The sequence below is a fragment of the Plectropomus leopardus genome, chromosome 2 (genome assembly GCF_008729295.1).
Source record: "Plectropomus leopardus isolate mb chromosome 2, YSFRI_Pleo_2.0, whole genome shotgun sequence".
NCBI lineage: Eukaryota > Metazoa > Chordata > Actinopteri > Perciformes > Serranidae > Plectropomus > Plectropomus leopardus.
The window spans coordinates 16502841-16520441 of NC_056464.1; the positions used below are offsets into that span (position 1 = coordinate 16502841).

Sequence of the window (17601 nt, forward strand, 5' to 3'; positions counted from 1 at the left end):
AGTGGAAAACTGCCGGTCATGTACATGTCAAGCACATGACACTGGACCTAAACAGAAAATAAACACAGTGAATTGCAAAAAATCCACAAGGGCTATAAGCTTTCTGCTCACAGAACTTTGGCATCTGACACATTTGAAATATGTAGTTAGCGACACAGCACATACTGTACATGCTTGAGACCAGACTGCTCTTGCTCAGATGGGCCTCAACCAGCTTCTTGGCAAAGCTTTTCACAACTTTCTAGTCACATTTGATGCCTGGACTTTTGTGTTTGTACACCACAAGTGCTAGCATGATTGTTCCTGCAAGAGTTTACAATGAAATGAGTAGATGTATTAATAAGAGAGAACATTAACAGACAGAGGGTGAGCTGTAGCCAACTAAATGCCAGTGAGAGGGATGATTAACAACTACTGCACATGGATCCTAGCTTTGCAAAGTCATGCAAGTCCCTGATTGCTCGGCTTTACAGAAAGTAGATGATTTGCACGGTGAAGTGCCCTTTCTCTATGTACACTTCTGTGGATATTTTTTGCATGCATCCATAATTTGATGTTAAGTGCCTGCTGATGCATTATGCATATTAGATAATGCATTGTGTGTAATCCAGGCAGTCCTCGCCTGAACCTGGAGCGACATATCGTCCCAGACCCCACAAGCAGAAGCCCCAGTGTGGCATGACTGTTGGCTGAGACAGCCGCCGTGTTCTCTGCATCACACCTCCTCCACCGTGTCGTTCTGTGTCAGATTCAAAATAGAACTTCGGCCAGAAAGAAGCTCTGATGTGCCGTACTCAACAATGCTATATAGCGTTTTATAACTTTATTATTAGCCATTTCCAGAACTTTTCCCTTTCTTTTTCCTCTTCAGAAGAGGTGAACTGAAACTCATAGTCTCTATTCAAGCCATTTTCCAGGGCTCACAGCATCCAATTGTTTCCCACCAAGGAGTGTCACTTTTTTGAAGGCTGCTCTATGGTGCCGTTCAAAAAGTCAGTTTTGCGATTTTGAATGGACAATTTAGTTTCTCATTTCGCCAGCCAACTCTCATTTAGAGTGCGCAGTGACCTGTGTCATATGGACATTGGATGGAGGTCAGGCACCGCCAACTGTACTGCGGGGTGCAGTAAAACACAGAGAGGTGCGGCCACACCTGTATGCTGTTCTGTAATGACACAAAAGCGCACAAACACACACCAGAAGCGAGGGCAAGCAAGAAACAAGAAGTGATGAATGGAAGTTTGCTGACTTTATCTAATGCATCTTTTTATGTGACTGTGACAGCGTGTAGTAAATTCTGTACAAGAGTGTTCCCGCCACTGCACTACACTATTTCTGGCTTCACCCTCCTGTCATGGAAATAAGATAAGCGGCATGTAAGCGAAGGGACACGAGCCATCTCTCCCCTCTTTACTGCAGGTTTTTATTTTGATACCACATTTAAAATGCAATGAAGCTCTTCTCCATACAAATCTAACTGTCATGCATATAAAAGAGTATCCAACAAAGTTATCCTTACACCTGAAAGACCACAGAAGTAGGTTACATCCTGCATATATTTACCATAATCACCTCCTTTTTTCCATTCATCTGTGAGGTAACTTCTGAGAACTTTTAATGTGTTTTCTCCAAAGATGTCTTTTTTTTTTTTTTTAACCTGCCAGCTATTAGTTTTTCATTGCTTTTTCTGAACAACCATGTGGGTAATAAAAGCCTGAATTGACATTTAAACGATAATGGTTGTCAGCAGCCCCTTGGTACCCCTCCCTTCACTGGGCTTGAGCTTGGCAGTGGGTCCTCTTGCAGCGGGGCTGAGTCCATGACACGGCGAGTTATATATGCCAGGGCATTACAGAGCCCTTCTTAATCCGGTTTGTCACGCTGCTCCCTCTGGACTGGGGTAATTTCATGGTGCTGAACTGGTATTGATAGAGCCTTGGTAAATGAGGCACGCAGCAATCGTTAACTTTAATAACCATAAAGATGTGAGCATTGGAGTCATACAGGCCCACGAGAGGAAACCCATACAGGTGATTAAGAATCGACCAGGGCCGTGGCCAGCAGCACCTCGCATCTCTTATTCATACTAATGGAATTACCTGTTAAAGATGTCAAGACTATTACCACCAATGGTGCAATTGCTGCACTATACTTTTCCTATTCAGTAAACTGGAGCATGTCCCTATGCATGAAGAATATCTGTTTAAAACAAGAAACATATTAGGATTTTCCATTTTCCTCATCATTCATCAGACATCAAACTGTAAGTTGGAGCCACTGTAGTCAAGCAGTATTTAGTATTCTGTAAGACGATAGCTAGATTCAGAGGTAAGCCATACCAGCAGAGGGGGAGAAAAACAACATTGATTCGTGTGACTCCAGTATAGCTGGGTCAGTGGTTCCTGTCAGTCAGCTTGAGCTCTGGAGTGTCTTTCTCCCCCACTCTCCCCCTCCCTCCCTCAGGTTTGCGGTAGCTCCAGGCGCTACTATAGCTGCTATGTCCACTTGTTTGTCTACTCCCATTACTGTGGGTGATGCTGCCTCAGGAGGAAAGTGAAATCCAGGCCACAGAGGGGTCAGTGAGAAACCAGCCTGAAGCCTTCACACTGGCTGAGGTCAGAAAAACCATACGGATCACTGCAACAGGGTGCTTATGGGCACTTGATAAATGGAGGATCCACTTCAGTTCCTGATGCATCAGTGACACATGGGTCAAAAAAGAGTTTTAGATTGGATAAACAATGGTTAACAAGAGCTGAGACTAATTTGTTTGTTATTCTCTGAGACAGTCTGCACAGCAAAACATCCTGCAGCTTGCTTTCCTCCCACTTCTTCTGCGTCTTTATATGTGGTGAATTGTGCAAGCTTCTCTGGTGGACCTTCCTCCTTGAGGCTTTACCTTTTATTATTCATTGGTGGAAGTCAGCCCTCTGGGAAAGGGCTTCAGAGTGAGAACAAGTGGCTGGGGCTCAAGACTTTGTGGACGATTTACTCTCAAAGGCCAGGAGAACTTCAGTGCGGCAAAAACAAGCACTCCAAGTCCAACCCATAAGAGGATCGCTGTCTCTTCATGTTTTTTTGGGGTTTTTTTTACCAACAAAGGACTCTTCCTTACGTGGAGTGCATAGTCAGTGTCCATGTTAACACCTCCAGCTGGTGACATGCCAAACAGCATCATTCTAATGTGGCACATACACAGATACATGCACTATGCATGCAGACGCTCTCTCATTCTTGCTACTTCACACGTCTCCATACTGCACGAGGTGTGATTCAGAGAGTATTAGCACCGCAGATGTGATATACTCCTTCATGAAAATATAGCAGTGAAGCTTTCAGTGAGATTTCTCTTTGCATACTCTTCATTTTATTAACTGGTGCTGCCACAGAAGTAGGGGATTTTGAGCAGTAAATGAGGGTTGTGTAATTTCTGAATATAAAATATATAAACTGTATCAGTTGCCAAGAGGAAGGACATGAAAAGTTGTTCCCTGGCACTGCCTCTGAGGCCTCCATTTGGAATCCACTCAACGGTGCTTTGTAGCGTGTTTAAACATTATCCTAAGTAATCAGGGGGAGTGTTCATGAAGTTCTAACTTGATGTTTAAGTAATGAAAAGCTAAATTCTGATGAGCGTCATTAAACATATATGCAGTGGGACAGCTGCCCCACAGCCACTTTGATGCTTTTGCTTCTTGAAACAGATCATTAATATTCCCCTGCTTTTTTTTTCCTCCCTTCCCTCAAATCTGAACGACATAAAACTAATCGGAACAAACAGAATAGAGCTTTTTTTCATTTTGGACATATCTGACATCTTTTCAATAACATGCTCTTTTTTTGTTTAAAACTGTGCATCACAAGTGATTAAAAAAGGGGTCATTTTCCATTATGCATGATTTCACAGGGAGAAAAGTTGACCAGAAAAACTCAAATAAACATTCTGATGCTTAACAAAACTTTACAGGAGTTTGAAGTGACTTTTCTGGTGCACGGTACAAAGTAACTTTGTTCACTCACTACCGCAAGAGTCTCAATTTGTCTTTCAAATGTGCATCATTTTCACCGATGATTTGAAATGCAGCTCTGGCTACGCTTCTGGAATAAGAACAATGTCGAATTTACATTTCTTAGCTCTACACATGCCTACATTTATTTACCGACAATGGAAACCATAATTCCTGTTGCCATCTCAGATTTAAATTGACAATTAGAAGTGCTAAGACAGCTAACACAGACAAACTGTGGGACAACAACAAGCCCACAGAAAAGGAGGAATCGAGTGGAAAGATGGACTGTGGTTGATGCAGCAGCTGCCAGTCTGGCAAAACAAAACGGGCACTCCAGCGCGCAGGCGGACACGGCTCATTTTCACCTGAGTGTGCACTGATTAAGTTGTTATGACGAGTCCTTGAGAGGCTTAAGTTTTCCCGGCTGCTGTGTTCCTTCCCTCGGCCATATGTCATTACTTAATAAGTGTAGCAGTGAGAGAAGCAGTGTGTGAGAGAGAGAGCTAAAGAGAGGTGGAGAGAGAGGAGGTGGCAGAAATGCTTGCTGATGGTGAGCCAGTGATTACTGCTCTTGGCCACTTTGCATAGATTATAGTTGTTGACGCTGAAACGGAGCCATGATGTGGTGGGAAAATGTTGTTTGTTTGGGTTTTTATTTATTTGTTTATTTATTTATTGTGGTGACATTGTCACGAGCACCTGCGTTTATCTATGTGTCAGAAATTGCCAGATGCAGTGAGATCAGAAGGCGGCAGAGTACGTTCTTCGTCACTCAGAAGATAAAACGAAACTGTCACTTTCATTCCTGTGAGTGTGGAGTCTTTGGGTGAATATACTGTCATGGGTTTGTTGTGACCTTGAGTTTATGCGCAGAAATAATACAGACTATCATGGTTTGGTTTGTGGTTCTTGTTCTTCTCTCAATGATCCGTGTGGATTTTTAGCATCTTAGGTTTATCATATTGGCCAAAATATAAGACGATCCTGATTATTAAGATTTTTTTTTTTTTTTTACTTTTTGGATTAATACTTTTTGGAATAATAGTTCTTGACGATAAACACTTTCACAGTAGTTCTCATCCCTGAAAGCTTTTCTTAATTAAAGTGAAACACAAAATAATATCATTAAAGCTACTGTTGGTCACTTTTATGTAATATTTGCTGAGATTGTCACTATATTTTGAAAGAAATACATAAGACAGATAGTTGGGGGGAAAATGCCCCACCTCCTCTTCCTACAACCTCTAATGCCAATCACCAGAATCTACTAAGATGCACAGAAAACAACCGATCAGAACGTAGCTGTCAATCATGTCAATCATTGATGTGAACTGCAGTCAAAATGACAAACTCGACAGCGCTGATCAAATATGAATCAAGATTTTGTTACTGCATTGCCCATTTCTTGCCTCAAATGTTTTGAGAAAAAAAAATAAAGTACTATGTTGGTGAAGATTCTTAGTCATCCATGTCATGGTAATTCTCGGTGCTACATCATAGGCAACTGGATTTGCTTGAGTTTCTTGAAGACGTCTCGCCTGTCATCCAAGTGCCTTCTTCAGTTCAAATGGTTAGAACTGAAGAAGCCGCAGCTGAACTAGGCAGTATTGATCAAATAAGAATCAAGATTATGTTACTGTATTTTCTATTTCTCACTTCAAATGTTTTCAGAAAAATGTTTTCGTGTAAAAGAGGCTGTTAAATGAGAAAATGGGTCTGGCTGGTGGGCCTCTCATCTTCTTTTGGAGAATTTTGGTGTACAGTTTAGCTGTAAAATGAGTCAGTTTGTGATCTGGCTGCCATATTGGACAAGGTCAACCACAGCACCAAGCATCGCCCACCCGCCGGACCTATTTTCTCATTTTCAGCTAAACTAAAATATTTTTTCTAAAAGCATTTGAGGCAAGACAAAGAAAATACAGTGACATAATCTTGATTCATATTTGATCAGTTGCTGAGTGCTGAGTTCATGTGCAGTGATTGACATGATTGACAGCTATGTTAGAAACGTCTCTGATTGGTTGTTGAGAATTTTTTTAAAAGACTATCAGTCTCAGTTAGTGCTGTGTGAATATAGTGACAGTTTCAGCAAATACAACAAAAGTTTGTTTTTTGGGTTTTTTTTAATAAAAATTACACACTATAGCTTTAAAGCATAATGTAAAAATCTCACATTTGTGTAGCTCACCTATCAGTCTACACACTCACACACTCTTCTGTCAGGCTCATGGAAGTGGTCACAATTATTCTCTGCAGCAGTCTTTCTGAGCTCCTCATCAGCTGTGACAGCTGTAATTTTCTCCTGTTTGACAGATGATTTGGTCCATGGTCTGCTTTCTGCAGTAAAGCCGTCTGAAGACGCTTTGGACTCGATTTTCCTCGTCATGAATTTATTTCCTCCGTGGCAGCAAAATATACGCTTCAAGAAACTCTTTAGGTTAAACTGGGCTCACATCACATTTTTAGGCTTGACTAACTCTAAAAGTCAAACCATGAATGGACTGGAACACCCTAGGGCTTGCAAGATCAAGGCTACAAACTACTCGTAATGCAACACTCTGTAGGAGTTGGTGTAACAGCGGCGCTGTCTCTGTTCAAAAAGAATATCTGATGATATGAACACATAATTGTCTAGTCCTTGAAGATAACCTCCACTTTTTATTTTAAATATATCATCTTACATTTGGGCCAATTTGGTGCATTTATGCAAGTGTAAAACATTATGTGGAACTTTGCATTTTTGCTTTCTGTGAATGTTCCCAGTCACAAATCTCAATCTTTGAGTGCTCTGCATAAAACACTCGAATATGAAGTATGGCTTTTTATCCCGAGCTCCCATTCCTTCTCCCCTATCTCCACATTTAACAGCCTTACCTCATTAACAGCTCTTAATTGGCCGTTGGGCTAAGCTGAAAACAATGAAGCATTGATTTCCTTAAACATAATCACCTCATCCAGTCATTTAATGGCTGCTGTCACTGTGGGCCGCCAAGAGAAAAATGACCAGTCAGTGGTCCCATCGATGCCCTTCACCTCCCCTCACCAAAGGCTAGAGTGCACAGCCACCCACTCCATCTTAGCAGGTTGGTTTAACCCCTTTAGCCGCCTGACAAGCTCTAAGCACTACATCCATCACAACCTGCAGCTGCGTCTTAAGTTGTTGTGATCCCAAATTTCACCATAATGCATGCACAGTTACTGTTGTGCACCTGAGCATTTTAGGAGAATATACACAGTGTATATATAATGGAATGTCACAAACACAGTATGCGTAAAGACACACAAAAACAAACTCAGACACATACTCAGACAGAGATAATGGATGGTCATTTACTCCACCCTGAGCTCCCAGCTACCTGAATGAAATTATGCCTCGTCCAAGTGGCCATTTGTCGTCTAAGTGGCTCTCGTGACTGGCCCAGTAGAGTCATCGTGGAGCCATTTACACTGCTCTCTCCTCCACATTCCAGATGGTTCATAGTGATCATGCCTAATGTCCACCTGGCTGATGGCTGGACCTCACCCCCTGGCTGATACACTCACAAGCATGTGCTTTTGTGTGCATGTGTGTGCGTGCGTGTGTTGGTGTGCGTGTGTGTGTGCATGTGTCTGATTGCAATAATTAAATAATCATCACAATGATCATGATAATCAAAATAAGTTCTATCCAACTTACTTGTATTAAGTCAACGTCCAATTGTAAAAAAAAAAAAAAAAATCAACAAACACAATCGAAATTCACTGAAAGATCACTTGTGATATTTTTACAAGCTTAAACCCCACAAAGCCACATATTATCTGGGAATTGTAGCTTTGTATATATATATATATATATATATATATATATATATATATATATATATATATTATATATATATATATATATATATATATATAGTAGATTTAAGGTTTTTGGTTTTTTTTTTATTCCTGTGACCACACTGCCTGATTTTATGACAGTGTGCAAAATTAAATGACTATATGTCTATACTTGCTTGATCTACTGTAGACTATCATGGCCTTGTTATATGTTATTATTCTAACCTCAAAAGATTAGTTCCCCTTTTTTTCCTAAATTCCGTCGCGGCAAATTTTCACCTCATGCAGAAACTGCTGTCGAGGTGAATCCTCCGGCCTTTCTTTTGCAGTGTGTTTCCTTTTAAACTACAGTCAGAATCCTAAAGTTACAGATCAGGACAAATTACATTTCCTTTTATTGACCCTTGGCAGATGGTTGCTGGTTACACATCTGTAGTGTTAACCAGCAAATTTAGGCTTTGAAGCCAGCTGAGGGGATTCGACCAAATTACGTATTCTGTGATGCAACGTAAAGTCCTCACTTATTCAGAGATCTTTGACTTGAAAGCCAGTCTTCAGGTCAGGAAGCTGTCGGTAAAATATTCAACAAGCCAATTCATTGTGGGGTTTGGGGTTTTAGCACACTCAGGGGATATTTCTCCTCACTTTCATAGTCTGTGTTCTGCGTCCTCCTGCCCAGAAATATCTAACAACAAGCGCTGAGAGAGTGACATTAATACTGCACGACAGTGTGGTCCAGCAGGACTGCAAATGTTTGCCTTTTTAATCCAGAACTCGGCGGCCTTTGGTCTGGCCACAGCAGACATTGACGGGAATGGGAGAAGAAAACTGTTGCCAAACTTGTCCAGACTGCTGGGAGCTCAGTTCCGTAATTCATGACCCGAGCCATTTCAAACATTTGCACAACCAGAGAAACACACACCGGTTGTTGTCATGCCAGTGGAAGCAAACGCATCGTCTCAGCACAGAAGGATGTCCTCTTTAAAACTTGGTACAGCAGAGAGAAATAAGGCACAAACAAGATGGAACGTGGCATTTGGTTGTCTCCCCTTCTTTTTGCACTCTATCCTCTATCTGTTCTGTGGATTGGAAAGGATAAGTTCAGCCCTCCTCCTCTCCTCTCTTCTCCTCTCTTCTGTCCAGGGATGAGCTCCAGTTTAATTGTTGGACGATGGTGTCTGTTGCGGTGGCTGTCAAGGGAAGATAAAGAGTTTTTCCTGGGGCGTAAGGAAAGGGGAGAGCGGTGATGGAGGGCCTCTCTCCTGCAGCTCCGCTGGCTGCATTAGCCCCACGCTTTATAATTGTGTGAAGGGGGCACTTCCAGTGGCTCCCTCATTACTCACTGGCATGGCCAGTACCTGGCAGCTAGACACACCTTGTCCTCTAGCTCTCCCTCTCTTCCTGGCTCACTCATTTCAGGATGTCCCTCCGCTCCATCACCCCCTCTCCCTCCCCTGGGCAATCCTTCCTATTGTTATTTTGACCCAGTACCGCCGTCGGCACATATGCCTCCTCTTTTCACAGAATTTTTTTGACATCCTCCTTTGTCAGACTGGGACCTATTGTGCAGCATTTGCTCTGACTGGTGTCACCTATGCTTTGGAGTTAATGCTTTTGTGTAGTATAGCCTTGGACTGTATTGTTTCAGTCATGGGACTCAAAGGTGTCACCCATCTCGGTCTGCAACTGAAGCCCGTGCCTGCCAGGATTTCCCTGGAGAACTGTAGACAAGTGCTACAAACACATATTGACATCATACCAAAGATATCAAGGGTGCAAATGCAGGCAAGTTATTACACAGCAAGTGCATGATGTGATCTTCATCATAAGCTGATTGGTATGGAGTGAGGACAGCCAGCACTGAGTGAGAGGCAATTAGATGACATAATTGAGATGCCTCGAGGGCCAATTTGTTACACATACTTACAGTGTAAGTGCCCAATGATTGTACTGCGGCGTGCAGAGGTAGTCTAGTTTCCCTAAGCCCATCTTTCATTCACATTATTGTTGGTTTATTCAAATCTTTGATGTTGATATAAACACTAATCATTTTTTGCTTCAATTAATTTCCAATCATATGTTTCCTCTCACATTAATCTTTCTCCCATGTGCTGACCGTGTATCTCTGTGTCCGTCTGTCTGCAGAGGGAGGTACGTGTGAGGTGATTGCCGCCCACCGATGCTGTAACAAGAATCGCATCGAGGAGCGTTCACAGACAGTCAAGTGCTCCTGTTTACCAGGGAAAGTCGCCGGGACGACACGCAACAAACCCTCCTGTGTGGATGGTAAGAAAGTCTTGTGTGTTTAAACACTGTGCTGCTGTTTACAACACTGTTTACAACTGAAGGCTCTTATGAGGGGAAAAAGTACTTGTACATTTGATACCTGTTGTACCCTGCCAAGCATCCCTGGGAATTATGTACAAATTACATCCAACATGCCAACATTTCCTGCCAACACAGGAAGTAGTGTGCCCTGTAGAGAGGCAGAAAGCAACAGTATTGAGGTGGTATATGGGTATTAAAATGGAAGGAGCTGGAATTTGTTTCCTGACACTGATCTGCAATTCACCTTTTTATTAGCTGTAACGGTAACCTGATTATCTGCCACAACTACATTATTACCCTTTCTTAAAGCATACCATAGCTGTCATTCACAGATATAGCCAGTATTTTCAAGAGATTTGCATTGGATGTAAAAAAAAAATCATAATAATAATTGTAGATTTATGTAATTCAGGGTTTTGCAGTATTCTTTAATACTGACATTCTTTTGTGCCGATAAAGCTAAGTTTCCAATTGTTAGCAATTCTACAATGCTTCAGTTTCTATAAAGGGGAACTTCATATATTTCTGATATAAAAAGTGGTATTCATTTCAAACGAATAAATGTAATTAATAACTTAAAATGACAATAGGACATACGCATCAAACTAAATAAAGGAATTACAAAATTCTATTGCAGTAGAAGACCATCTCAATCATTTATAATTTAACTCCAATGAATTAGGCTATAGTTCTGAGAATATTGTAAGAAATGCTTTTACACGGCATCAAAGAAAAAAACAGTTAAGTTTTACTATGTATCCATATTGGAGGTTAATGCATTTGGATGGATGGATTATTCTAAAAATAAATGTATGGCGAGCACCAATAGAGAGGATAAAGAACTTAGCAGGTTTGGCTTGTCTGGCTTGTTTTTCAAACCATAACTGGCAATTCCTGCATAGCATACCTTTATTACTGTATTACCTTGACAATACATCCAATATTGAACAACTGCATAAGATATTTATCATTGACTCATTCTGTCAAACTGCAGTTATCAGTGTGATATGTGCAGTACCCTATGGAGCCTATAGAGACAGAGGATGAGTCTAAGGTGAGATTTCTGTATACTTAAAAATACTTATTCTTCACCTGCTTTAATAAACACTCAGAAAAAGACCTGCAGCTTAATTTTAATATAACTTTCTCTGCTGCCTCTCGGTGATTTTTCTAATAATAAACATACATTTAACCATTAGAAACCCAGTGGCGCTGTGCTGCTTGGCATCATGGGAGATAAAGGATGATCCAGTTGGGCTGTTGAACACCTGAGCAGGGAGCACGTTGCAGATCACATCGCCTAAGGCAGTTCAGGCTGATGGAAATGAATAACTAATAAACACAAGTCAGGGAAGCTCCAGGCTAGTGCACCTGAATTACCTCAGCTGAGAAAAACAATCAGGCAGAGGCAGCTCCATGGGAAAAAAAAAAAGAAGCCGACAGGAAGTCACAAGTCTACTGAGACAGAACTGCAATGCCCCTATCACTCCACGGAGCTCATTTATTGCTCCTCAGTCTCGATCTTTACACCCCCACCTTCAGCAGAGATCAAAGTCATCTCACTGACTGCCCTCTCGCCAAGAAGTGACACCAAAATATCTTCATTATGAGGGATGTTACATGAAGGGCCAGACAGGCCTGCTCAGTGGGCTTCACAGGGTTGGTTAGCCACAGCTGACACTCAAGAAAATCCTAGAATATAAATTAGACATGAGCCAAGGATGACACGCGAAAAACTTTCTCTCTGTTTGATGAAAAATTACCTCAAACCCTCTAAAACTTTTTCGGCAAACAGCTAAGTTTGTAGTCCTTGAGACATTCTGTTCAAGAAAAGGATGTTGTGTTTGCCCTGTGGTTGGACACATCTCCTGAATGAAACATTTACAGAGCTCTGACCTTGAGATGCAGACTTTGTTGTCCTTGCACAGACAGGCAGACGACCAGACACTGTCCACACTTCCACAGCACCCGAGGACGAGGGACTTTGGACTCCTTTTATTCAACATTTACTCAGATCGTGTCTTTTTCAAAATCTTATGACAAACTTATTGAAATATCTGAAAACCTTAAAATTAATCTCAGGCACTTTGTTGCTCACAACAGAAAATTGCACCTCCATTCTTAAATTCCCCTTTCAGACACGTTTTAAAATTCATTATACTAATACTAATATATTGTTTAACATGGTTTTCCTACATTAAAACCTGAAAAGGTGTGGATGGGAGCTCATCCTGCTCATCAGGGTCGCTTGCATTAGGTACGCTTGGGTTCAGTCGACGGATGAAAAAAGAATGGCGCACCAAGACGGCTAGCATTATCATTAGAGGACACATTGGAGAGATTAAGCCGTACATGTTTGAGCTTCAGTCAGATTCAGATGAGGAGTCTGTTGTTTACCAAAATCAGCACCTAAGAGACGTATCAGAATGGTAAGTTTAGTTTGCATCTTTATTCTGTTAATATTGTTTAGTAGTTTGTTAGCTTTTACGGCTAACTTGTAGTGGTTGACACATCATTAATGGTTGTACAACATACAGTGATATCTGATCCAATAGGGTTTTTGGAAGACCTGTGACAAGTCTGCTTTGTCCTGAGGATTTCAGATTTATTTGCCAGTGTTGTGATGAAGTCTGTTCTTCCGTCCATATGTTTCCTGTATTACACAGTTGCTGGCTTTTATATCAGTGGCATGCCTAATCTAGCTTGCCTGGTGTACATTTGAATCTCTGATATTAGTGAAGTGCAGACACACAGCCCCCTTTAGTAGAGGAATGTGAAAACACCTCTACAGTGACAAACATTGCGCAGATACAGTGCAGTATCGTCAAGGCCAAACATTTAACACATATTTGGAAAGGCTGTGATCAAGTGACCAATGCACTAAGGGGTGTAAAGACCAAAGTTATCCCCATGAGGAGGTGGGCTGGGGTGGTGGATGGGTCATAAAACACCAAACTTTCCCCCAAGAAACCGGTGTTCAGAACCGTGTGAAACTAAGTCAACTTTGCCTCATTTCATGGTACGTCGTCGCCACGTGTCTTTTTCTAAATCTAACCTACATAACTTTATTAGCCTAAACCTAAAGATGTCCAACCATGTTTATTTTCCTAAACCTAACCAAAGTAACTTTAAGTATTAAAGTAAGTGGGACTTTGAGATGAAAACAATGTAAATATTGCCAGTAGAAGTTTCTAAAAGACATATAAATAAAAAAACTAAATGACATGGACAGAGGAATGGAGGTGCAGATGTAGGAGATGTTAACACTTCATGCCTCTATGCTTCAGGCTACTGCAACAGACAGTCCCTGCTTTGCTGTATTGATTAACAAGCACTTATAGAGGGAGTGGTGATAAAAATGGAAATGACAAGTCACTGAGCAGCAAGTTACAGTAGTGAGCATTATTGCACCACAATGAAAGAGTCAAGAGGACCTGACCTTAATAATCATTTTAACTCCGTTAGTCTGGGCTTTAGCCTCCTCTTTTGGATAATTTCCACCTGCTTGAAAGTGAATCAGAATGTTATTTATTTAACACTGAAACCACCACGGGATAAGGGCTGAAGGGCAGGCAAAATAATTATGTGATTATTCATAAGAGCTCATCTGTAGTCAAAAGTGCCATGCTTTGCAAACACAGCATTTAATTAAAGGATCTTTTTTTGAAGGTGTGAAAATAAATTGACACAGGACGGGAAGCACTCCATTCAAGGGTTTTGATTATCCAGGAAAGGTGTAGCAGAAAGTTGCATGTGTTTGTCAACTGGGCCCTGCAGGCTGCCGTTGCACTGTGAGGGATTATAGACTTGTGGAGTCAGTGGTCTGTCCCCTCCGCAGCGCACCGGCCTGGCCCAGATGGAGCTTTCTCCCCAGGTCCCGGCGTTATTAATGTTCCGTCCAGATGAGGAACGATGCCGCAGCCCGGCTCATCTCGCCACCTCCCTGGGGGACACCTGCCGTCCCTGTACCATACACTGGTTATGTTTCCACAAAAAAAAATAAAAGATTATAACGAATTGCCAGTGCTTTGATAGAACAAATCAAAAGTATATCTTCAGAGGTCATTTGGTTTGGACACACATACAGAGCCTGGAGGAGCGAACACTCCTTTATCTTTGGCCAAATTTGCAGGAGCAGGCAGTCTCACTGATGTGCTGCATTTTCGGTCATTAGCATCAAACTCAACATCAAAGCGCACAGCGAGGATCAGACCCATTGTCGAGTGTTTACTACCTTGTGAATGCAGGCCTCGTGGGCTTATTGCAGTTGCTATTGGTAACTGTTTGGGCTGTTATTAAAAATATGGGGATGTGACGACAGCTTGCGTTGGGAGGTGTCATGCTCAGTGGGGGTCTGCTGTCAGATTATCCCTGTAGTGGGAATTGATTATTAGCTTTGACAAGGAGAACTATGTCCCAGTTATGTCAGGGCCAACGAGGCTCTTAGTGAAGAACATCCCTTTTAACAAGTCAAACGCTCATATCTCTCCAGCCTCGCCGGGCTGATCACATGCACTCAGATTAGGCGCTCATCACTGCACCACTGCCTTTATCCCAGTGTATGAGACATGTAAGCCCTCAGCCACAGGATGGACAAACACACACACACACACACACACACACACATATGCACTCATTTTACTCAACATGTGCATGCAGATGCCCTAATACGCACACATGCTACCACTTTGTGTTGTCATGTAGCTGCTGTAGCAGTAAACTCTTTCAACAAGGGATGCACGCAGATGCCCGCTCGCTGCTGATCACTGATGGGGAATGAACCCTTCTGTTTGGCTGCGGGCACGTATAGCCGAGCATGACAGGTTGTCATGGTACATTTGAGATACATCCAGGGGGGCAGACACACATGGACGCTACTTGAGGGGAGGGACAAGAAGTGCTGCAGTTTTTCCACATACATTACTGGTCCAACAGATGCAATCAGAATATCATGAGCATGCCAGAATAAGATGCACAGTTTGACGCAGTCTTTAAAAGATAACAGCTTCATCACAAAGGCGGCCACCATTGTTATCAGATGTTATGTAGTTTATCACACAAAGGTTCCTTACCGAAAAACTTACGAAAAAAAGAAACACAATTTAACATTTGTGAATTTCACATGTGACAACTGATAGGAAATAATCATGTGTTTTTTGGACATTTCACATCTGAAACATTCCAACTCGTTCCCAGGTCATCAGACGCTGATGCTTTGTCACGTCCCTCTCCATCTCATACCTTTAGTGTATCAATGTTATGCACAGCTTAAACACGCTGTAATGTGGTTAAGGTCAAACGGTCTGGGTTAGGTTTAGAAAAAAGATTATTTGTTGGGGTTAAAATGGTTAGGTTAAGTGTGCCACGACTGTGTGTAAATTGCAAAACATTACCGAAAACAAGATTGGCTTTTGGTTTCCCACAGGACATGGACTGTGGTCTCCTGGATTAAAGTCTGGTTTTGTTTGACCCATCCAGCACCTCTCCCTTCCAATCTACATGGCTTTTCTTGCTCTTTTGCAAAATGTGTTGGGTCTGAATTGGTGTAGGTTAAACACTCAGTGCATCTAAAAGCTGCTAAATATCACACACTGAGGGCCGTGGCAAAGCAGCAGTATTTGATTCCCTGGAATGAAAACGGGCTGAACATTCGGAGGCACTCGTGGCTTTCTGACATTTCACATGTGAAACATACTTATGCATTTGTGGTTTTTGGACGTTTCAAATGTGATGCATTCAGAGGCACGTGTGTTTTTTTCCGACATTCAACATGTGATGCATTCAGACCTTGGTGTGGTTTCCCTACGTCTCACATGGTGCATTCGGAGGCACAATGTTTTCTGATGTTTCACATGTGATGCATTCAGAGGCAAATGCGGTTTTTGACATTTTGCATGTGATGCATACAGAGGTAGGTGTGGTTTTTAGATGTTGAACATGCAAAACATCCCAAGGCACGTGTGGTTTTCACTATCTTCACATGTAAAACATTATTCATTGCTGCACTTGACTGCATGGATAGCAAAGTCCAAACTACAGACACTCAAAAACAGCCATGAAAACATCTCATCCTCCTATATTAAAATCCCTGCCCCCCAACAGTTCGCCTCTCATTGTTCTACAGCCCCCCTGCTACTGTATGCGGTTGGCAAGACACAGACCTGCTGCAGATACTGCCTGAGGGGATGGACAGAAGGAGCACATTATACCATACAATAGAAAACAATAACTCCTTTCTCTTACTGACAAACACTCACAGGCAGACATAAGGAGAGACTAGCAAACAGTGAAATCCTCCTGGGTCAAAAAATATGTTTTTTGTCTTTGGAGAAGTTGAAAATAATGATTTTGAAACAGGTTTTCTCCTCCATTTTGTCACATCCCACCGAGCTCTCACAGCATCGACGATGTGATTAGACTCTCAACCTTTAACCTGCCAGAAGAGGATCCAACCCTCAGCTGGAGTCAAAAGGTCTCCTTAGTTTAGTTTTCCTCTCCTTCTCCCCATCTCTATTTTTTTAAGCAACATATTTCCTTCCTGCTCTCACTACTGGAGTAACAAAGTCTGTGGTTGTGCTGAGAGAGAAGTAAAGAAACAGATGTCAGCTGTGTAGGAGATACATTTTCATAAATCGCTTTTGTACCCACATAAAGGAAAGGAAATAACCACACAACAAAAGGAGTCATTGTTCAAACATTAATAGGCACACACCTACTCAAAAACACACACACACCAACCAAGAGCACAGGCACGAAGTTAGCCTCACTCACTGTTGCTCAAAATGCACACACACATGCACACACTCAAAAAGGACTCATAACATCTGCTATATTATATTTTATACTGTACCATTCTTAATACATTACTAGCAAATACCACTATACAACATATTGAAGTCGCAGTTATTTTGACCCTAAAATACTTCGTATGCCGTGTTTGTTTCATGACTGACAGTATTTTTTATATGTAACTGTAAAATTCCAGTTTTGTCTGAATGAATCTGAGGCCATGCAAAGTAGAAAACTATGGCATTTCTGAGAATTCATTTGAAATTTAAAAAATAAATAAATAAAAATACAATGAAAAATATGCCAAAAATTATTACAATGAAAACTTTATTTTCCTCCAAGTCTGCAAGTTCTTGGGTGTCCATTACAAATTCAGAAATTCAGAAAAGCCGTGTGATTAGAAAGCCAAAAGATGTTTTCTGAATAGCTAATCAAACCTCGGCTCTCACTTTTTCCGAGTGGGGCAAAGATTAACGCAGAATAATGACGCTCTGAAGCTGACCTCAGGTTCAGGGGTCCACGTCTCAGTCCTGCTGTAATTACACACTTGCTTCATTTGCTTCATGCTCCCGTGACCCTTTCAATACTTTACCGCTGTTGCACCATGCTGCACTCATACCTCTGTCTCATTAGGATGGAAATGTCTGGGTTTTTT

At 41.7% G+C, this 17601-nt stretch overlaps 1 protein-coding gene across 1 annotated transcript in view; it reads left to right on the forward strand.

The window, feature by feature from the left end:
- The first annotated feature begins 6975 nt into the window (after positions 1-6975).
- Positions 6976-17601, forward strand: part of LOC121954209 (chemokine-like protein TAFA-1) — a 28640-nt gene continuing 18014 nt past the window's right edge. The window contains exons 1-2 of the mRNA XM_042501553.1: positions 6976-7093; positions 9975-10115. Of these exons, the coding sequence (XP_042357487.1) occupies positions 6976-7093; positions 9975-10115 (259 nt within the window). The remainder of the gene's footprint in view (positions 7094-9974; positions 10116-17601) is intronic.